General features: G+C 36.7%; 1 protein-coding gene across 7 annotated transcripts in view; it reads left to right on the top strand.

Annotated features, from left to right (window-relative positions):
* The window catches only part of CNKSR2 (connector enhancer of kinase suppressor of Ras 2), a 207506-nt gene that overhangs the window by 92562 nt on the left and 91394 nt on the right, over positions 1–23550 (top strand). For 4 of the 7 annotated variants that reach the window (XM_054655123.2, XM_077172472.1, XM_077172479.1 and 1 more), the window contains exons 8-9: positions 3624–3692; positions 18979–19125. The exons of 1 other annotated variant lie outside the window; for it this stretch is intronic. In XM_054655123.2, coding sequence (XP_054511098.2) covers positions 3624–3692; positions 18979–19125 — 216 coding nt within the window. The remainder of the gene's footprint in view (positions 1–3623; positions 3693–18978; positions 19126–23550) is intronic. 2 more of the 7 variants (XM_077172438.1, XM_077172446.1) reach the window with 2 other exon arrangements.

Raw genomic sequence — 23550 nt, 5'->3', positions numbered from 1 at the left:
GTAAGGAATTTCAAGGAAAATAAAAATTCTAGAGAGTCAGGCCTACAGCTATAGACATGATTAGTGAAATTAGCAAAACTAAACAAACCAAACAGAACTACAGTTGAACTTAATCTAGAAAATATATGAAATAAAGAACGATTTTTACAGTTGAATCTCTCAAATTAAAGAAGGAACAATTTCTTTCCATAACTTGCTAATGGATTTAATTTCCCAGGGGCAAAGATAAAAATAAAATCCTAATGCATTCCCTCAAAACCCTTATCTTTTGTGATTCATGAATATAATTTAAAGCTATGTCAGGAAGCTTCAGTCATGATGACTCTTCTGCTCTTGTTACTGACTCTTTCACTCACTGTGACACCCTGGAGGTGCTCACAGACCAAGACACTGCACTGTTATCAAGGGAAAAAGCTGCTGTGTGTTAAAGCAGTTGTGAAAATGAGCAGTGCTTTAGAGAAAGAAGGGTGTCTCCTGCTTTTAAGAACAGAGTTTCTAGCTGCTTTCTTTAACACACATGCACACACACACACAAAAGCACACAGAGTTTTGATTTTGGTAGATGGGAGGAGAAATACCTAAGCAGCATGTCCAGAATAAGATCACAATGGTGCACATGTGATCTGACCTGCTGGCCTCAACACATTTACTCCTTGCAGTACAGTTTGAATCCGAATTCTCTTGCATTTCAACAAAAATTTGTGTCCTTTTAATTTCCAAGTCTTCTCTTCCAATTGTCTGAATGATCCTGGAGAAGAACACGTGTCTGTATTAAACACAATATCATGGTAGTGCTCTCCACAATAATGTAAGAGTAGTTTTGTAATGACAGTTCTGCTTTTTCTGTCTGGCCTTTGAGGTGCTTGATGTCCAGCTGCAAAGTGCATTAGAGTTTGGATCTTACTGTTTGGCGTTAAAACTCATCTTCTCTAACCCATTAGCCCTGCAGATCAAAGCAACTGAGCTCTGAAGCTTGGACTGAGAGAGAGCAGTGTTCCTTACAGGTCACTGCCCTGTAAGGGCTTCTCTCTGGTGGCCCTGTAGCCTTAGAACAAGCTTATCTTTCCAGCTCCTGTCTTCTGTCTTTTGTTTGGAAATAACAATCTAAAGGGTGTTTTGGTCCAATGAAAGATTTTAGGTTCCTTATTGAGTAGCCCATCTAGACCATATTGGAGAGATTCTTTCAATTCACAAACTGAATGTGTCCTTCAAATAAGACCATTTTGTCCTTTGGTTTTCCAGTAAAAAAGAGCATTTTTGTAAAGTAATAGCATGCAGTGCATCTCCAGCAGGAATGTGGCTTTGAAGCGGGAGCTCCCAGTGTCAGTACTTATATGTGGTCTGGTTTGCTTTGCACTGTGCCCTTAGATCACAGGGAAGAGAGATTTTCAGAAGAAATACTACCAAAATCTCCACTGTGGGCATGCAGCAGTTGTGCTCCAGGGCCTCTAAACTGGACTTTCAGACATTGTGGGTATACCAGGGGAATAGGAAAAAGACATTTAGCCTAAAGGGCAAAACTAAATCTATTCTAAAGCATAAATCTAAGCAGATTCTGGATAGCTTTTAGTTACTGATGCGTGAGCCTCAGTGGCAGGTGCTTCCATCTCTTCAACTCCCTGTTGAACTGATTTACCAGCTAATGAGGATGCAGTTGTGGTGTGGCACACTTTGTTCCTCCTAGTAGGACTTCATGAGTGAATTCTGTGCTTAATGATCAACATATACATCTAAAAAAGAAAGACCTTATTGATTCTCCTCTGTTTTCCTTAAATAGCCATGATAAAAGATACTGTTTTACAAGCAATGTCTCTTTTTTACTGGAGAGGAAAAAGCAATAAGGAACAGGAGTTACAACCCCTTCATAAGACCACAGCCTTGACATATCTTTCTAAGTTTGTTTTTTTTTTTTTTTTACCTCACTTTGTATTTGAGGCATAATTGCAATGAGGCATTTTTTAACATAGACTTTTCCAGTTTGAAGATTCTCAGACCATGTTTTAATGTCTTGGCAAACTTGACCTGTTTTTTCAAGATTTAAGCTGAAATGCTGAAGACACTGTAAAGCAAAGGATGTGTCATAATTAAGTCCTGAAGAGGTCAAGGGTAATGACACAGAATTCACTTGTATTTGCATTTTAAAAGTCTTAGGTGTAACTACATCTGAGCTAAAATAGCTGTATTACATAGGAGGATTATAAAGATTTTAGAGGTATGAATGAATGAGTGTGAGTAGTGAAATGGCAGACAGAAGACAGATTATTAGGACATAATCACCAGTGTTAAATTTTTCCCCAGGTCACTCAGCCAATACCTTTATTGCTTAAATAGTGCCAAAATATCAAGGCTGGTGTTCTTTATATAAAGTAAAATGATATTACCAGCCCAGTTTGATTTAGGATGTTCTGTGCAATGTCTGCTAGGAATGAGTCATGAGTGGCCCTTCTTGCAGGCTTTCATGTCTCTTGGATATCTTTCATTTGTGCACTGTCCTTAACATAAGCCATCAATTGTGTGCAAGTGAACTAGAAAGTCATGGTTTAGCTGTGGGACATATGTTTTGAATGGGGATGTATTACATAGGTTATTACAAAAAGTCCACATTTCAGGTGTGGAGCATTTTCTTTAGATGACCTCTTATCTCACCTGAATATTAAATTATTTTCACCCCTGAAAATAAAATTAATAGCAGGTTTTTTTTGAAATCTGCTCCTGAGCAACATATTTCCTTTGGGTTCTTTTTTCAAACTGTCAGTCTCACCTTCTACTGTGGAGTCGATTAAGTGCCTTCTGGCAGCCACAGTATTGTGAGAAAAATTAAAGTGTGACTCTGAAAAACTGAAGGAATTTATTTTCCTTTGAACTTAAAACTATTCCCCTCAGAAAACAATTGGTCTACTGTAAAGAGAGAAGGGAATGTTTGTGGGGCTTTCATTTTAATGAAAGAGGCAGTTTTTATTTTTATTTGGTTTTTTGTTGCTGTTCTCACTGAGAATTTTTTTGAGGCAAAAGCAAAGTACAAAACAACTTTGCTTTTTTGAAAGTGTGATCACTGTAGGATTCTGATGATGGTTACATTTCTTTCACCCTGACAGTGTTCCAAAACCACAGCTACCATTAACTTACTTGCTCTTCCTTGATTGTGCCTAACCCAATCTTCTCATCTTGTGCACTCTTTGCAGAACAGTAATTTACTACAGCTCTCTGCAACATATTGAAATGTTGTAGAATAAAAAGACAATTTTATGAAATTTATGAAGCATTGTCAGCTAGTCTTGTTAGGTTCAAAAGTCAGCCAGAGATTGAGTTTTGAGGGTTAAGATATGTCCAGAAGATTAAAGCATCCTTTTGGAAGGATAAAATTCAGAAGAAATCCTTAGGACTCAGTTACTGTATATATTCATACCTTTCTTAACATGTGATTTTATTGTGTAGAATAGTGCATATCAATTTTTTCCCACAAGAACAAACTGATTTTTTAAATATTTCTTTAATTCTTTATTTCACAGTAGAATGTCCATCAATCTAACCTGATTTACATAGCTTAGCAATCATACTGCTGAAAGAGAGATGATGACTGGTAAGACCTGTATTCTTGATCATCTCTTTTATTTTAAATTCAGTCACCTGCAGATCGGTGCAAGAAAATCCATGCTGGGGATGAAGTGATTCAAGTTAACCACCAAACTGTGGTATGTATAACTATGTTCTGTGTCAATTGGAGTTAGAGGTGTTGGGGCACATAGCATGTGGAGAGAAGAATTGTGTAGAAAAATGTCTTTTTATAAATCATTATTTCTTCTAACATCTAAATTTTCCTTTTCTCTTTTGAAACCACATAGTTCTTAAGTCTTTAGCTAAACCCTGATCATCTGAGCATTACAGGAGATACCAAGTTAGGCTAAATATCTATGGCTTGGGAGATCTGTTAGGCTGTTTTCTGCTTGCCCATGCACAAGTTGGTTTAAGTGTAATGGAAATTTTGGGTTGAAGGGATGCAAGGAGTTGGAAATACTGTGCCCATATGGGTTTCACATCAAGAATGCTTCCTGGAGGCTGGAAAACTTACTACTTTTCAAACACACTGGAAAGTGTAGAATGTGGTTTTTAAGAAGACAAGCATGTGAAATTCCCATGGGGGTACATAGGGTGGTTGACCTAATGTAAAGAGAAGTTTTAAACTTGGAATTTAAAATTAAACAAACCTTTCAGATATGATAGTCAAGAAAACTAATACTATGCAAATTGCCCTTTGTGGGAACAGATACTTGTTAGTGCCTGGTGATTTTATTTAGGATTAGTGAACTGTTAAAATTAATTTACCTTTTCTGAGGTGAGGCTTTCTAAGAGAAAAGATGGAGTTACAATGTAGAAAGCAGCTATTCTTTTCCCACAGTATGAAGTTTCTCGAGAGTAGTGAAAGTCAATATATGGTATTAGTGCAGCAGCCATTTGTTAAAAGTTGTGTTTTGTCATTCCACATGGGGCTCCACTTCCAGCTTTAGGCCATTGTACATCATGTCAGCTCCTCTGCACAGATTAGGGTAATATTTCACTATACCTTCCAGTTAAGTTTGAAATCAAATAAACTGTACATATGTGGACCTTAAGAGATGAGAAGCTATCTTTGGAGCTATGCAATGTAATTTGATAAATCCAAGCAGGTCAGGGTGAATTCTGTTTTGGCCATACAGCTTCTTTCTAAGTATCGTATCCTATGATTACTTTTCATGTACAGTTGGTGACTAATTTCTCTGGTGTTCTGCACTAAGGGAGCTTATGACATCAATTTAATTTGAAAAACATTTTAGAGCATTACTATTTTGGCTATTAAAATGTATACACATCTGAAGAAGCACATCATTAAACATTTAGTACTAGCTAGCTATTTTTCCCAAAAATTTCTGATGGTGCTGTAAAGTTGCCTAGTTAACTTGAAATTTTCCAGTTGGCTAGGTATTTATTCTAGTTTTCTTAGCACATCTACACTGCATTTATTTGATGGAAAGATCAGATTCTTAACCCTAACACTACCAGTAATGTTTTGACTATCCTAAGATAAGCTTTCTTACCTACATGGATGGAATATTTAATGTAGGATTTGAGTGTCTTGGCTTTTGCATAAGTGAAGTATTTTCAGAGGCACAGAGAGAAATAATTTTATTTTTAGGTAGAAGGGACCATAGAGAGCTGAGACAAACTTAGTTTAAATGGTGAATATATATAGTAATAGACTAAACCACACATTTACTTTGCTTTTCTTTGTTGTATCAACAATATAATTGAAATAGTTGTCATCATTGATATTGTACACAATGTATACAAATAATTTTCTTGTGTTCTAATGTTAATTTTCCACAGTGAAAGTCAACTAGGATTTTCTTAGAAATCTGATAGTACCTCCCATGTTACCTTTGCAAAAGTACACTGCATTCACTCTTCAATTTTATAAAGCCCAAGTATTTTTTTTCTTTAGATTCTGCAGAATTTGATAAGAATCTAAGAAAATCCTTTTGTACTCCAGCCCCTGTCATGAGGAATTTACTGTCCAGTTCTAGAAATCTATTTTTCTGGGAAGAGGTATTATTCCTTACACTGACTCTTGCTCAGGAGATAAATAATTCTGAAGATACTACATTTTGTTTTTCCTATTCATTGATTTTTTTCACACTTGATGTACTACTCACCAGCAGCAGATACAGGACAACTTGCTTGCTGTAACTTATAAATCATATGTACATATCATACATATCATATGTAACTCATAATACTTATATCACTAGTACTGACCATAGAAATAACTGATTAAATTGTTTAAATATCTGATTTTTTAAAATATCTAATTCTAAAGCTATAAGGGAGTGTTATTCACATGTAGCTGTTATTAAGCTCATGTCTTGTAAATGAGGACTCAAAATGAAAAAAAAATTATCTTTAATGTCTTTTAGAGTTAAAACCCCCCTTTTAAAAAATTTTCTTCAGTTATTTCAGTGTATTTATCTGTCAAATTGAAATTAATTTCTGTCTTTTGTACTTTATATTTCAGAGAGTAAATACAAATATGAGGAAGAGAAGTTCCATACAATTGGTTTAAAATTCCAACTTGTTAGATAATACTTTTTACAAGGGTCATATTGTAATAACTATGAAAAGGCTGCTTTTTCAGAAAGTCCACTGGCTTTCAAGTATGCAGCATGACAAAGTAGGAGAATGGTTAAGTGATTTATACTGATTTATCATTATGCATGTCCTAATACTGGGTGTCAAATCATTTTAAGTTATCTGTTGACATCCTCTGCTTGTAGTGATGCTTAATCTTTGTAGTATTTCATTTGGCAGTGAAATCAAAGTATTTAAAGTGATTATTTTGATTGTTTGCTATTCAATATAAAACATGCATAACAGGATTATTCCACTTGTTGCTGGCAGGATGTTTGGACTATTGGAATCTTCTAAATTAAAAAAAATATTATCAGGCCTAAAGTCAGTGAAAAGTTAATGTTCAGAAAATTGTCCTGTAAATAGTGATTTCTTGAGGTTAAATAGCTATGTGGATCTTCTGTGTCAGTTTTGCTTTACAGGACAGATCTGTTCTTTAGTAGCTCTGTAACTAAGGGTTATAACTCCCTCCAGTATGAGAAAGTCATGGACCCGTTAGATCAAGTCTAGAGGACATCACGAAGATGATCCCAGGGCTGGAACACCTCTCCTATGAGAACAGGCTGAAAGAGTTGGGGTTGTCAGCCTAGAGGAGAAAAGGCTTTGGGGAGATTGTGTAGCACCTTCCAGTAACTGAAGGGGCTGCAAGAGATCTGGAGAGGAACTTTTTACCAGGGGCCTTTATTGATAGGCCAAGAAGAATAGCTTTAAACTAAAGGAGGACAAGTAAATATTAGGTGTTAGGAAGAAATTCTTTGCTGAGAGGCTTGTAAAGGACTGGAAAAAGTTACCCAGAGAAGCTGTAGATGCCCCATCCCTGGAAATGTTCAAGGCCAGATTGGACTGGGTTTTGTGGGGATGTCTGTGCCCATGGCAGGGGGTTTGACACTAGGTAATCTTTAAGGTCCGTTCCAACCCAAAAGATTCTGTGATTCTGTGACTCTTCTATTAAGATTCAAAGGATTTAGACAATGTCTTCTAAACTTCCCTGCAAATTCCATCCTTAATCTTGTCTAAAAGCCTGTATGTCTAAAATACTTCCAATGTAAACAAACAAGGAAAAACACCTTCCTCATTTGGATATTTCAGAATTTGCACTGCAAATTGATTCATTGCAATACTCATGTTTCTGCCCATATATAATTCAAGAGCTTATTTTGGCTCAGGATAGTCCTTTCTTTAGGCAACTAAAAGTGCTGAATTACTGCTTAAATGAATTAGTACTCTCCACAGTATTCTTTCTGGTTGCTGTTATCAGTGATAAAACAGTAGAAAAAATACTGCAAGCAGAGAACGGGGATGTACAGACTCAGGATGGTATAGGATTTTTAATTAACAGTCTGTTCTTGTGTAATAGTTTTTTTTTATTTTGGAGGCATATTTGGCATATTGCATATAATTTGAATACCATTATGATATGACTTATGGATTGAATACACATTTGATATGATGTGATAGAGTTGTGGATTCCCAAAATTTGTGTGTGTTGGCTAAAACTCATCAGAAGTTATGTAAATATTGATGATGGGGAAAAATCAGGTGACTATGGTCAATTATCAATCTGTTGCATGTAGAAGCTGGTAGGTTTAGTGTACTTGGCACCTATAAGTTGGAATTGGTATCTTGGCAACTTGTAGTAGATAACACTTAGCTTTTAAACAGCAGATTGCTTACTGTGGAAACTCCAGTGTGCCAAACCAAGTCCACATAATATACTTACAGGAACTCTTTTGATATTTACAGTACAAAAACTTAGAGGAGATTTTGCTAAAATTACTCTGAAGCATGACAGATACATTTACAAGATCATACCTTGCTTTGTTGGAAGGATATGCATTTAAGGATATGATGCCTTTCAAGATACTCATCCTAAATTAAGTCTTTGTTTAGGAAAATGAAAGAACAGATTTTTAAGTTTTACTGTACAATTAGTGAGGAAAGTTCAACTTCTACGGAATGTCTTAGGATTTTTTGGAAGATGGTAAATTCCAGCTCATAAAAAATTCTGAACTTGGGGTCCAAGTGAATCTCTAGAGTGTATGCACCCAAAATGGAGTTTGCAGTAGATGGCTTATTATTCTGGGGGGACAACCAAACAAAACACCTCTAAGTAGAAAAATTGTGTTGCAAATATTTGTTTGTTTTTTCTTCACTGTTTCGGATCCAGCTAGGCTTTTGTTAACACAGGTATTTAATTTATGGCCTTGTTAGCTTGGCTTTTAATGAGTCTGTATTTCTAAAGAGCCTTAGTGGGGAAGTGGGTTGGAACAGTGATGCCCTGAGAAGCTACCTGGAACAGAGGCTAGACAGTGTTCAAGGAATAACTTAAGAAGGTATTTATTAAAAGGCCTTCAAAGTACACACCTTGGGCAGTACAAGAGCCTGGCCAAGGCTCCACCCAAGACGGATGATGGGTCAGGAGTTTTTATACTTTTGTAAGTTTTGGTCCATTTACATACTGGAGTTAATTGTCCAATTACAGCTTCAGGTTATGAAATCCTGTTCTCTCAGACTGCTCTCCTCAATTCAGTGCTGTTTAAACTTTTTGGGCCTGAAGCTGCAATGGTGTCCTTGGTTCTCAGGCTGGAAAAGGATTGTTTTGCTTAGCTAAACTGTGAAGAGAACCTGCTGACACTTTATATGAAGTTCAGAGTTATGTACTAATGCAGTACAGAATCTGGAAAATACAAAAGCTAAAACTTAAGGCATCAACTGTACAAGGGAGGGGACAGCCAGGTCATTCCAGCTTTTAACATAAGGTATTTGACACCTTATATAACTTCCATTCGCAACATCTTTATTTAAAACAGTACTTTTATTTTCTTGTGAGACTTGACTTGAACAAAAAAAAAATGCAGCAAGTTCATGAAAGTTGAGGGAAATAAGCTTTTTGTTGAATATCCTTCTGTTGCTGTCAGGCATGGGGTTTTATGGAGGAGGAGATAGAGGAACAGCTCCCAAATCATGCTTTTAATACTTTCTGAATTCTTGGACTTTCTCTGTTTATAGAAGTTTGGTAAATGTTAACAAAAATATTTAGTCTTAAAGGTTGAATTTACATTTATAACTTTTATAGGGCTATCCAGAAATGTTCATGGAAGTCTTTATGGAAGTAACCTAGTTCTGTAGTGCTCTGTTCTAAACTCTTTGTAGTTTGCCAGGATAAGGGGTCCATACTTTTTGGCACAATTGGTCCTGTAGCCTGGGCACTGACATCTCACATCCAGTGTGCTCTTGGTTCTGTGCTCCAGAGCACCTGGTCCTGACCCTCTGCTGCAGTTTGGTGCTCTAGAATATGTGCTGGGCATGGTAAACCTCATCTGTGGGATTGGTGTGGAACTGACGGAGCTGTGAACAGTCAAGCACTGAAAGGTTGATGTTGCTGTTCAAGTCCTTTCAGGAAGTTCTCTCAAGAAGAAGTTGGTGCAAGAAGAGATGCTCTTCATCACATAGGACTGGGACATGGCTTCAGTACCCATACATTGTATTTCTAGAGGTATTCCCTGCCAGCTGATTGTGGTCTTGCTCACCAAATGCCATTTGCTGTCCTACAGCTCAATCAAAACCAGATTTCTTTTATTCTGTCCTGGCTGTACCCCAGAATGGACAACTCTACTGCTATTGAGCCCTGGTACTTTACTTGTGTGATTATATGAACATACAGGGACAACATTCAGCAGACAAAATTCATAACTGAGTTCTTAAATTGTTTTTCTTTGGGGGAAAAAATTCTTTAGTAGTTGAGGACATAAGTTGCTCTGTACAGCTGTTGTTTAGGAATACACACCTGGGCTGACTTTTGGGCACCAAAATATCTTTTAAAAACAGTGTAATTGTGGTAAAAAATCCTCTGCAGACACCAATTGACTTTTTCTGTGAGTGTCACTGTCACTGGTGGGCGTTCATAGTGTCACCACTGACAATAGCCACGTTTCTGAGTCCATATCGGAGTCTAGTATTTTTATACAAGCTATACTTAGGACTATACTCCTGAGGATGTGTTTGCTAAAAACTGCTGCAGTGTTCTGTAGAGTATTTTTGTGACCTAATTGATAAATTCATCTTTCTGCACAGAACACACTGGAAGATGATGTATTTTAATGGTTTTATTTTAGAGAGTTTTTTCTGTTTTGTTGTTTTTTTTTTTTTTCCCCACATGGAAGCATTTCCATAGGAAAAAAAAACCCTTTATGTGGTGCTCTAAATGGTATTAATATTTTCAACATAAATATTGAAAGACAATATACTGCCAAAATGTTTTGCATATATTGCTGATAAAAATTATTTTCATATTCTCAGTAGTTGCTGCTGGCTACAAATCTTGGTACAATTTGTATTTGCAGGCAGTTAAAATTTTAACAGTATGTTGTCTATAGTAAGAATACTGTAAATTCTGCAGTTGAAATTATTATTTCAGAATATATACTTAGAGTATTTTTTTGCCAGGTAGCAGATATTAAGTAGAATTAGAGTTTTCTATTGTTAACATTTTTGATGCCTGTAGAACAGAATATAGATTATGTACCTCTTTTTGTCTCATAAGAGGAGGTTAAAAAGGCTTACTGTTAGTGTATGTTCAGGTGTGTGTATTTGGAAAGGAAGGCAGGTGTTATTCTGCTGCTAATAATTTCCTTTTAACTGAGGTTGCTGAAAATTGAACTACTCTGTAGAAAAGATGATGAAAGCTTAAGGAGAGATGTCTTCAATGTTGTGCATATTTAACACAACTGACATTACAGTCGTGCACAGCCTGGTCCATATATGAGTTAAGATGGAATAATTTTGAATACTTCTGTGCTTTGTGCAGGTAACAGCTGTGTACATGACACAGCTGATCTTCAGGTGCAAGCCTGATGTTCTGTTGCATAATCTGTTGTCTTATTCTGATGAAATTTGGAGCTAACTGTGAGGTGAGGAAGTGTAAGACAGTGATAGTTGTTGTAAAAATAGATCAAAACAGTAAGAAAAGCAAATCCATGCTCCCATGGGAGGAAAAAATAAAGCAAGGGAAATTCTATGATTTGAGTAAATATACTGTGAGCACGTAAATTTTTATTTAAAAGAACTTAGTACTGGATTCAAACAACTCAGTGGCTTGAACAGAGTACATAGTCTATGGTCGATTATTTTAATGGAAGTAAAATGAAAAAAAAAGAAAAGCTCTATCACGACTACATAATTCCTGCGTTTTTAAGACAAATTCTTTTAACTCCATATCCCTGTCCTCCCTTTAGCTAAGTGATGCTGCATAAGTTTGCTTACAGGCTTATTTTCAATTTGGATTTTTTTTTCAGTTTGCTTGGTGATTAGTGTCCTTAATTCTGGGGTTTTTTGACAATTTCTATGTAATGGCTTAATTTATTTTCACTGTATGAATTCAGTCTCAAGAAACATCTGCTTCAAGGGCAACAGCACTTTAGCTGGGGATCTCAAGTAATTTATACACTGGAAATCTGCAGGAGGTCAAAGACTGTTGGAATTACTGACTCACTGGAATCATTCTAAAATAATAAGTTTTGATAATGTAAATCTAATCTGAAAGAAATATGCATATGTGTATGCATGTATGTTTCCATATGTTTGTTGTAATTCCAGGACAAGCATTTGGGGATGAGACTGTGCAATGCACACACACAAGTCAAATTCCCACGGTGAGATGAAGCACAGGGGCACAAAAATGAGTTCCTGTATGGCAAACGTGGCTGGGGGTTAATACTGCAGGGTCACTTCTGAAGAGCACATTACTTATGCCACATGACATGTGGAGAACTTGGCTCTTCCTCTCCCCTGAGGAGGAGGGAAGCCATCCACATCCATACTGCAGCTTAATCTGTGAGAAAGCAGGGTGTGACCCAGTCTGCCTAAATTCTGCCTCAGCCTCCAGCTCCTGCCACCAGCTCTTTGTGCCTGTTTAGATAGCACTTGAGATTTCTTAGCATTCACCAGAGGCCACCCAAGGATGCTGAAATGCCTCTTTCTAGGCTGGGGGGATACTGTCCTTTGGCAGAAGCCTTGCTGAAATGAATAGGCACCCGGGCTCTCCATATATTCCCTGGAAGCCCTTGGAAATGAGGCCAAGCAGGGACTCTGGTGGCAGCACCTTTGTTCGTAAGAGTTTAATTTCTGTGTCCTTGCTGAAGAAATGGGTAGGGCCTGCTCATCACAACAGGGCTCCCAGACCCTGTTCTCTGCAGTGTGTGTTAGTTTGTATTGCATTTATATTACATAAAAGAAGTGGTGTGTGGGAATTGGGACCAGAGCCCTCATTGCCCATATGCCAGTGCAAGGAGCTAATGGTTTCTTGCCTATTGTATGATTGGGGTTTGTGTTTCCATAGTCCCATCAGCACAATGCTTTGCCCCCATGGAAGTTATGCACATCTTGGTGCTTGAAACACCTTTGTAGTATTTGAAAGTATTTGACTGAGTTTAGTCCTTCTGAGGATAGAAAGTGCAGAGATCCATGTTCTGAAACTAGATGGAGAGTTGAGTAAAAACCTTTCAAATTGCCAGTAGCTGTCTTTTCTGAATATCTGTGCTCCTGGTTGAAGAGACAGATGCCTTATAAATGCCACACTGCAGACAGCCAGTCACTGCAGGTACCCAAGTGAAGGAAAATGCTTTGAATTTCAGAGGTGCACCAAATCTGAGCTGGAACCGACCCCATTTTTTAGAGCCATACCCTAAAATGGGGAAATGAGACCCTTCTTCCTTAGAAATTGTACCTAGTAACTGACCTTTATGTCTGTAAAATATATAACCAAACCCATAAAGTTGGAGTCTGCTCTTCCAACAAATATGCTCATTTATTTGTTCTAGGATGTTGTACTAGCAATGACTCAAAAGCAATGGGGTAGCTCTGAGCTGAAGGTTGATTGTATCAGTACAAAATGAAAGGTAAGCATTGCTATTAAACAGTGTCCAAGCTTCAGTACAAAACTGATTCTCTGTTTCTGGATAAATCACATTTTAGTTCCCTCATGGATAATACAGATGGTTGCCTCCTATACTGAGGTGCTCTGTAGTCATGTTACTAATATTTTCAAGTTTGTTGAATTATGGTGGTACTTTGCTGTACTTGTGGAAGTTAAGCTCTGAGTCAGATACGTGTTCTGACAAGGAAATGTGTTTAGGGCAGCTTAATGAGAGGTGGTGATTTCTGCACTCAACTCTCAATTTGGATCCTAACTTAGTTTATTCTTGGGAAAGTCTCTTAATTGTGATCTTTAGTGTACATAGCCAAAAATGAATTTAAAAATCACTTATTTCATGGTTTGGTGGTTGTAAGCAGAAGATTTAGTGAAATATCAGGAATCATTCAAGTAAGAGATGTGGTTTTTTTCAATGTACTTTACATACAAACTGTATTGTTGTGACTTTGGGCAATGATACAGTGCAGTATGATCAGTGACATTTTAAGGATGCACAGAACTGACTTTTAACATTGAATTAGAATTGCATTGATTTAAATAATGTAGCCAAGATACTCTTTAATTAGAATTGCAGCCTATGCAATCACAGTATTATTAACCTTTCCTCTTTAGGAGAAAACCATTATGCTAGTGGGATGCTATTATCATGCTAGCTTAAGAACCTGGATAAATCCCTGAAAAGACATGTCCTGCTCTCCTGACATTGCCTCCCCTACTGCATACAGACACAGCTTTCACCTCTGTGGTGGTCCATGCTGTAAACATCCTTTTGTGGTTTCCTCACTAGTTATATTTTCTGGAGACAGAAGACCTATGGCTTTCCATTAATTTTTCACCTTTTCAGGCATCTGCAGCAAAGGAAAGGGAAGAAGATACTTGCTACTTACATTTGTTTCATGGGGCTAGTAGCTGACTGAGCTTGTTCCTGGCCAGTGTTCATGGAAATCAGTTTGCTAATTTAACAGCATGACGCTGTTGAATTTCTTGTCAGATTCTGAGTTGCTTAACAATGTGCTATGTTTGATATTTGTTATTTGAAGTGCAGTGTTGGGGATTTTTTTCTTATGCACTATTTTTTTTTCATTAAATGCAAGATAGTGTTTGATATGGAAGTCTTGAAAAAATCTATTTTTTAAGGTGAATGCATTTTTGCTCCTAGAAATTGTTCAGGTTTTTTAGCTGAAAAGTTGAAGCCTGAAATGTTGATCAGTCAAAGTACTCTGGGTGCATGCAACTGATTACAGGGAACATTGAAAAAAAAATAATTTTGTTTATCTTCCCAGTCCACCAACTTTTTAAAATTAGACAATAGAGTGGATTTTGCATATTCCCAGAGTTAGAAAATAGGAAATGGCTTAGCAGATTATATTTAGCAGCAAGGTATTATTTTTCCTTCAAAAGTGTAAAGATATTACTACTTTTACCTTTTAAAAATCTGCAAGTCAGGAAATAATTGAAGTAATGGAAAAAAAAATAACGGTTTTGTTTTCATGGATGCAGGAAGCTTTCAGTAACTTTCATGGGTCACCCTTAGAATAGAATTATGCCTGTAAAAATAAGAACTCTGTTCTCTTTACCATTTGTCTGTTATCCCACCCTCTCAATGCTGTGGTTGCACTGTGTATTGGGTTTGCACACTGCTTTTAAATGATGTAGCTGTTCTCTGGGGATACAAGTCATGGATTTTTCAGACTGTAGGTTATTTCATAGCATCCTAAAAATAGTTAGTGCAGGGCCATCCAATTGTATTTGAGCTGCCTGCTCAAATACTTTACAGATCTCCTTTCTGGATCATAACCTACAGCAGTACTCATGAATGAGCACAGGACTATGGGAATACTGTCATGAGTGCAGCTGAGTGACAAAAAGATTCAATGAATGGTTGTGGTTACTTTCAGAAAAGGCAAGATTATTGCCAATCTTCTAAGCTTGTCACAAGGGGGTAATAGGTTAATTTGGGGGGGAAAACCTATTTAAGAAAAACTTTTAATTATTTAAAAGTGAAATTCTTGACAACTTAGAATAGGAATTCAAAATAAAAGTTTAATTTCAGGCTATTGTAAGTGTCATCCTGATGGACTTGCTGAAAGCCAAAGAAGCATAGTGATCTTTTAAATGTATCTCAGCTTGCTCACAAGCATGTTTTTTTCCAGGTGGTGGATGGGGACTTCTAACAGCACCCTTTGCTAAAGCTTCCTGTGGTTTGGGTTAGTGGGTGCTTGGCAAGGACAGGAGGAGGATGTGTCAGGGCTGTCCCTCCCGTGTGCCGCTCTTGCCCTGCTGAAGGAACCTGGGTGTCCTGAGTGACTCTGGAGCACCCTGGTGAGGCTTCCCAGCCTGGCCACAGTCCCTGGGCATGAATGGTGGAATGAATGAGAAATGTGGAGGTGGCCTGATGCTGGTGCTGTAGGCACCCTGTGTGCAGGCTGTGTCTTTCTGCTGGGTTCCCTCTGCTTTGGGAGTGTGGTGCCCCTGCCTGTGTCACCCCAGAAACACTGTGGATCTGGCCTTGGGCCACCAGTCCATAGGTGTGGGTCACCCCTTGTGTCCCTCCCTGCCCTGGCAGACTCCTCCAGCAGAGCTGCTGTAATGTTGGCAAAACCATCTCACCAAGACCCTCAGGGCACCAGTGGCTGTCCTGGTGGCCATGAGCTGCACAGGGATTCAGGCCTGGGCAGCGAAACGCAATGCTGGGCTTAGGCTGCCATCAGACACCTCTCCTGGCTGCTGCTTCCAGGTGGCACTAGTTTAACAATGTAATTTTATGTTAAAACAAGCAACAGTATCTTCCTTGCCCCATAAAAAATGGGCCACCTGGTCAGCATAGTGCACTATTTTCAAAATAAATTGCTCAGGTTATTTTAGTATAAGAACAGTTGTCTGCTAATACAGTCCTCTTACATATATATTGAATTTTCAAACCAGTGTTGAAACTTTCTTGTTACTGTCCTTTTTGCAGTACAATGGGCAAGGATAATATGATAGGAACTTAGAAAATTCTGCTCAAAAAATTTGATGAATTGAAGTTGCAAATTTTTAACTGTGGTAATGAGAAAGGAGATGTTACAGAGAATAAAACCAAATTGTAGTTAAAGGGTAGCTTACGTGTAACTGAAGTGGAATTCTGAAAAAGTTTTCAGTTCCAGATGTAGTCCCTGCTTTTTCTGCTTTGCAGCCTGACCTCCTCAAAAAAAATTGTTTTGTCAGTGTCAGAATGAATTTTGAGAGGATCTGAACTATGCTGGAACTGAAAACCAGGCCTCCTATGAGGGCATTGATTTCCTTCAATTGATTGTTGACTACCTTTTATGTGAATTGTTCCTCTTAGGCCAATTTAGTTCTTTCTGTTCAAATTATAAGAAGCCTGTCTGAACAGCCAGAAAACTTTTGTCAGGAAACTAGATAAAAGCAGAGGATGAACTTCATTTGAAATTTATAGTAAACTCAGAATTTCACTGTGAAAAATTAAGTTAAATTGTTTTTATTCATGAGCTTCTAAATTACATACATCAGATTTAGTGCTTTGAAGCTATTTTTTGCTTTAATCCCCCAAACTCCTATGAAGAGACTAGATAATCTCCCATTTATTGCAATGTAATGCATATTTCAAATACACAAGGCAGTTTATCTCTGCAAAGTATGAAAGTGCATTTAAAATAATTTTTAAAATGCTAGGATAGCCAAAAAGCCCCAGTTTTATTTATATTCCTCTGGCTATTTCAATGAGAAACAGATGGCTTTAAAGTACAGTTTTCACATGCAGTGTCCTACCAATTTAGTTGGGAAGAACTTTACATCCTGACTCCATAACTGAGGTCAAGTCATGTTCTCCTCAAGGCTCCCTGTGCTGCTTTGTTCAGCAGAAGGATTCTGCTCCTCTAATCCCTCTTCAGTTGTTGCATTAGAGAATTACAGTGTGCAGTACCTTAGGTACAGAGATAGCTTACATGAACTGCAGGCCAATGATTCCTTCTTTTGGTTAGCAAATGAAAGCTCACATATGCCCACAGTGACATGATGTAACTGTAGGGAATATATTGCTTCTAAGCAGTGGTGGGAGTCTCTAAAATAAGAAAACAGTATTGTAAATAGTAAGGGGTTTTTTTTATAAGATTGCTATGTCCTTACACACAAAGCTTGGGCTCAAAGATATTTTGTTTAAATGTTGTTGAAAGACAAAACTTCAGTGGGATGTGGGAATTGAGATGCAATTGGTTAATTTAATGTTTCATTTTGTTTGAAGTATAATAGCCATATGCCTAGTACATGGGAGTAAAAATAAAGATTTCAGCATGCTTACAAGTTTTCTGAGAAAGCTGAAAAATATTCTGTGAAGATGCATGTTATCAATACCCTTTTTCTTTGAATACAATAATCTTACTGTAGAAGTGCATCCTGGATATATTGGGCTTTGTGGTGGAAACAGGACAGGTAGGTTCACAGGAGCTGAAGAAAGGGTGATGGGATTTGAGCTATGTCTCTGATTCAGGGTTGTTGGTAAAATCACTGTTGGCTCAAGTGGCTTGTTTGGGAGAAGCAGTTCTTAAAATAAGTGAGGTATTACTTGGTGTAATATGAAATAAGGCACAAAATAAGTAGCAACAACCTACATGTGATTATTTTGCTTAAGCATAGGTAATATATGTTTGTGTCATGTAGCACTATACCAGTGATAAGGAGCATCTGTGCTCGTTGTTCACACTGCTAATTGGATTTTTCAAATGTATTATTCAAATGTAAAATAACCTTATCACTTCAAAGTTCTAGATCTTTGTTTTTCCTCTTCTCAGCTGGATAATTTTCTTCTTGACAGTGTTCTTTTACAAATTGTGAAAGAAGGAAAATAGCCATAACTGTGATCATTTACAAATTAGGGAAATGTACTTGTTTGTTTAGCGTGGCAGGGGTGGGGGACAGAGAAAAAAGAGGTAGAAAAGCTGTCAAATTCACAGAAATAATCACTTTCTGGGTCTACAGGCCAAGATTTTGAAGGGATGTATGATTGTATGTATTGCCAGTCTAGGTGCCAAACTTCAAAAAGCATGCTTTTACTATCCTAAAGCATTTTGCAATGGGTACCTTGTAATCAGGCCATATTCAGACTTAAAACCATTGTCATAAATTAAAATGTTTTAGTATTTAAAGTACTTTTTCCAAAAATGCAGTATAAATTATTCAGACTCCTTGGATTTATAAATAGAAACTTATTGCTTTCCATTTTAATCAACGTTTTAATTTTAAAATATTTCAAAATGCTGCAATTAAATTAGGAAAATTTTATTTTGGGCTAATGCGTAGTGACTGGACTACATTTCTTTCATTGGTTTACTGTATTTGTTTCTGAAATCATCATGAAAGAAGCACTGTTTTAAAAAAGGCCTTGTGATTCTGGCTTCATTTTTATAGCAGTGTGAAGAGTAGGTTTTCCTGAACTGGTTTGTGCCTGCATAAGCTGCTAGGAGTAGTAGTGTATGACTATATGTGGTTAGTGACCTTTGAATAGTAACCACAAAGTACAAAATGCTCAGTTTTGAAATGAACTGTCAATGCAAAAGCCAGGGCTTTTTAACTTTCTAGTCTCTAAAGTCTGTGTACCAGAGCTCACATTTGAGTTTGAAAACGCCTTGAGATTTAATTGTGCATTTGCAGTGAAATAAGTTATTAATTCTAAAACCTGAAATGATGCATATACATCTTAATGCATTATAGTAATTATTTCAGTTTATGTGATTTTTATGCAGTAATTAAGTTTAGACATTTCTAGACTTAATCTCCTTTATGGTATATATACACTCCTTTATGTTATTTACTAATCTTATTTAAAAAGGGAACATTACATATTGAATAATGTACCTCAATTTTATTGTAATGATTTTACTGGTTACCAGGTGGGGTGGCAGTTGAAAAATTTGGTGAATGCACTACGAGAGGATCCGAGTGGTGTTATCTTAACTTTGAAAAAGCGACCTCAGAGCATGCTTACCTCAGCACCAGCTTTACTGAAAAATATGAGATGGAAGCCCCTTGCTCTGCAGGTAATGAAGCTTAATCATAAGTCATACACCATCATTTTAACTACAGATTATCTCAATGATGCTTTATTGTGCTTCATCCTCAGCAGCATATAGATTTACTCTTGTATACTTTGAAAAATTGTTTCTGAAATTATTTCTATGTGATTTGTTCTCATAGGCTTAATTGAAATTAAACCTGTTGGAACTTTTCAAAGTTAAAAAGTAACCATCCCAGTGTTCTACAAGGCAGAAAAGTAGCCTCAGATAATTTTTTCTAGCTAAGGAGAGACAAACATACTTCACAAATGATAAATTTTAGTTTGATTTCTTGTGAAGATCTCAGTACTGTATAACCTCAAAAATGAGGGATTAAAAATGTTTGAATTCTCACTGATGGAGTTACAGGAAAATTTATAAGGTGATTGTATTCAATAAACCACTTGACAATCAAAATTTCCTCATGTAAACAAAGCTGTATTTGTGTCAAAGTTGTTTTTGAGACTGAAGGCTTGCACATAAGGAGCCATAGCACAGGATGTCTGGCTGGGCACATAATTTTAGTAAACCTGCAACGTGCTGAAAGCTGTGGAAGAATTTCATTAAAGCTTTCATGTTTAACTCTAGGATAAAATGTCACTGTGATGGATTACTCTAGGAAATAAAAGTTATGTTCAGACTGATGAAGGCATGTAACTAACTGATGGAACCAACAAATAATCCATTTTTCCATTCAGTTCAAACACAATACTCTTTAGAAATTTATTTTGTTTGCATAAAGAGTGCATTCTTTGGGACATTTTTATTACCACGCTAAAAGTTCTAATTAAAAATTAAATACATATGAAAGAGAAAAGACTTCTGCGAAGTTTGGACAAAAGGAAAATGAGATCTAGAAATGCCACTGCCATTATCTGTGGTCCTATGCCATTTGAAATATGAGGAGATACATTAAAAACTAATGCCATAAAGAACTTCTTTCATATGTGTGTGTGTATATATATGTGTGTGTGTGTATAAATATTTATATAATGGTGAAATGCATTAGAGTCTTTGAAACTAAGATTTTAAATGATTGAGGTGTTTTGGCCTTTCAGATATAAACAGCTGAATGCACATGTGACAAAAACTTTCAACCAGAAATTAGCATCTGGAGATAAAATTGCAAATCTGGATGCATGAAATGAATGTGTGAATGTCTATACTTGAAGGCTTTTTCCATACCTTTAGTGAGAATATAAATACAAATTTAAAATACACATCATTGCTTTAAATGGGGTCAGATGCTTTCAGTCTAAATGCTGAGCATGGGTGAGTTTGGTATTTTTTCAGGTAAATTGGGCCAGGCTCCTAAATACTCCATTTTGCTTCACTTTATTACAAGAATAATTACACTGCAGACTCCACATCAAAAGTTTCTGATAGGTACTTGGGTCTTATTCAACTGATCTAACTTTAGATTGACTATGTAACTATCTACATGTCATTCAGGTTTCTCTTCTAAACTCCCTTTGGCCAGCAGACATGCATTAGTAATTACTGATCCATTCATCTTGGCCTGTTTTTGACTGATCTGCCTTTAGGATACAGTGAATTTGCCCCTGCACATGCCTCTTTCTCTGCATTTGATGATAAAGGGAATCTGGATAGCTGCTTTGAACGTGGATTATCTTCACTGGATGACATTGACCCTAGATAGTGATTTTCTGTAATCTTACAGATTTGGGGAATGGGGGGCAATGGGAGTATTGGGGTGGGAGGGTCAGTTCTTGCTGTTAGCATGAAAAATATGAATATTTTCAAGGCTAATATGAGCACAAATAGAGATACTGTTAAACATTGCAGATATAATTCTGGTATCATGATGATATTACTCTGATTTTATCAAACATGACACCAGGAACCTCATTCAGCACTTATGTGTGCAGTGGGCATATGTGTGTCTGTTTTAATTTATAATTTTAGTGTGAGAAACAACAGTTTCCTTAAGTAGGCGGAGTGTGGACAACGCCCCAGGGTGAAGTGCAGACTTCAGAAGATGCATAATGTGGAAATTTCTGTTGTGGATTTATTCAGATCAGAGTTGAACAGATGTTAAAGTCAGCTGATGTTGAAGTTTAAGTGTAGCCTAAATGTGAAATCAGTACTGTATATTTTATCAATAACAAGCATCAAAAGAAGTCCAACTGCAGTGTCATTTTATAGCTGTTAAAATATGAAGAAATTATATTTATTTAACTAATTGTCTGAAAAAAAAAATCTTCAGAAAAACTCTTAGGTGTAACAATTGCAATTTGATGCTGTGGTTGTTCTGAAATTTCGTATGTTCCTGATTCACATAAAGGGGCTTTTCTTTAATAAAGCTTGGAATGTAATGTGAGAGGAGTGGAAGGAAAGTGATACCAAATACCAGAAAAACACAAGGGAAAGCATTGCTTAACATCAACTTTGCAAGCAGGGGAGGTTATGCTAACTTGTGTTCCCATATCAGGATGTCTTGAAATGTTTGAGAATGTTACAAATGTGCTGTCATCCCAGAGTTAAGTTAATTGAACTGTATGTATTACTCAGCAGATACAAGCTAAGGAAATTGTGGCTTAGTAATAATTCTGTTGAAGTGTAAAATATTCAAAAGATTATAGAGTGAGATATAGATTATAGAGTGAAATTCTGACAAAATGGGAAATAGGATCAGCAAAAAAAACTGCTGTGGTCTTTCTGTTTCTGCAAATAGAGTGAACACAGGAAAAGTGTCACAGCCTAATCATATTGTGATGAATGAGGTGGGAAGGTGGAAGTGTGCCCTAATGTAAGGAGGATGATACAAAATCAGACTTGTGTTTTTTGTATTTATCCCACCAATCAATGTTTAACAGCTGATGCCATAGGTGTAGAAGATAAATACTTCAGTGTATTAAATTAGAAGACTCATTTACATTAAAATTTACATTGTGATGTTTAAATTGAAAACCTCCGAGAACTTAATTTTAGCTTAAAGTGAATAATATGGAGGCATTATTGGTAAGTGACATTCAGCTTGTTCAGTCTGCAGTTGTGTTTAAGAACATGAAGTCTGCCTTTTTGCAGCTGTATGACAAACTAGACTTAATGGAGAGATAATAAATATCCCTGTGAGCTGGGAAAGTGCTCAGTGAGTGTCCCAGCTCAGGCAGTGTGCAGGTACCACCAGTGCATCGAGCTGGTTTGTGTGTGGGTGACAGGGTGTCCTAGGAATTAAACTATAAACTGATAATGAAATGTTTAAGAGCTTTCTGCCCCCTGTTAGCGATCTGGGTTAGCCATATGCCAACCAGACATTCACAGAATCCAAGTGTGGAAAATGCCTCTAGATCATTCAGATGTTAACTGTTTTTTAATTGGCATAAATGCTTCTTAGAATTTTCAGCTGTTTACTTTGAACAGCTCTGCCTTTGCATTGCAGTCTTGCCATGAACTAGGAGTTAAATTCAGGCTACATAATTATTGATTAATTCTTAATTCTTGGTGAGGTTGTTTTTTTTCTTTTTAGCAGAAACACTTATATTTATTCTTTTTATAAATATTCTTATCCTTAGAATAAATATGAAAGGTTAGGGGAGAGAAAGAAAGAAGAGGAAGAATTATGCATCTGGTGTAGCCATCCTGAAACTGAATAGTTTGATGTGCAGTAAAATAATACAATTAGCCTTTGGCTATACCATGCACCATTACATAATGAGTTTGTATTTACAAGCACACTAATTCCAGCTCTAAGGTCAATCAGTAGAGAAATATAAAAACTCCTTTTTTTCCCCCCCTTGTGTCCTGATTAAAGAAAGTGCTGTTTGGTTGATTGAGGTTTATTTTTTTGTGTTTTCAGTGAGTTGATTGTCTGTTTTAATATCCATCAGTATCCAACCTCTTACTGATAATCAAGGTTCTCCCATGATGCATTTTAGAATCAAGTCCAAATTTGTGAAGTCAAGGGATTTCTCAGCCTGTGTTTTTTGTTACTGCTTTTTCAACAGTTGAATTAGACAGCTGTAGCCTTGGGGAATTTAGTGGTTGCCTTTCACAAAATTGAAAGTATTTATTAATATGGTATTGTACCATAAATATTAAGGTGTTATGCCTGCAAGACAAACCTTACTAAATTTGCCTTTCAGTTACTTTTTTTGATAGGCTGATCCATTGTGTGAGAACCTAGAACAATATTGCAGGTTTGCAGTACTTGTATTTCTGACTGCTACTAAATATGGTGAACAAACCAATTAACTTTAACCCTTTTTTTTTTATTTTCCTTGTTTGACATAGAGGTGATTTTATCTTTGAACTCTCTAAATTTTTGTCTGGTTCAAAACCTAACTGAAATAAATTTCCTCTACTCTAGATTGTCTATTTTATTTCTCCTTTCCACTTTGTGTTGTTCTGGGGAGGTTTCAAAGGAAGGCTCCTTCAAGTGCTGTTGAA

Source organism: Agelaius phoeniceus, chromosome 2, assembly GCF_051311805.1.
Source record: "Agelaius phoeniceus isolate bAgePho1 chromosome 2, bAgePho1.hap1, whole genome shotgun sequence".
NCBI classification, from domain to species: Eukaryota; Metazoa; Chordata; class Aves; order Passeriformes; family Icteridae; genus Agelaius; species Agelaius phoeniceus.
The sequence above is the reverse complement of the archived record's forward strand: the minus strand, read 5'-3'. Positions and strand labels throughout refer to the sequence as shown.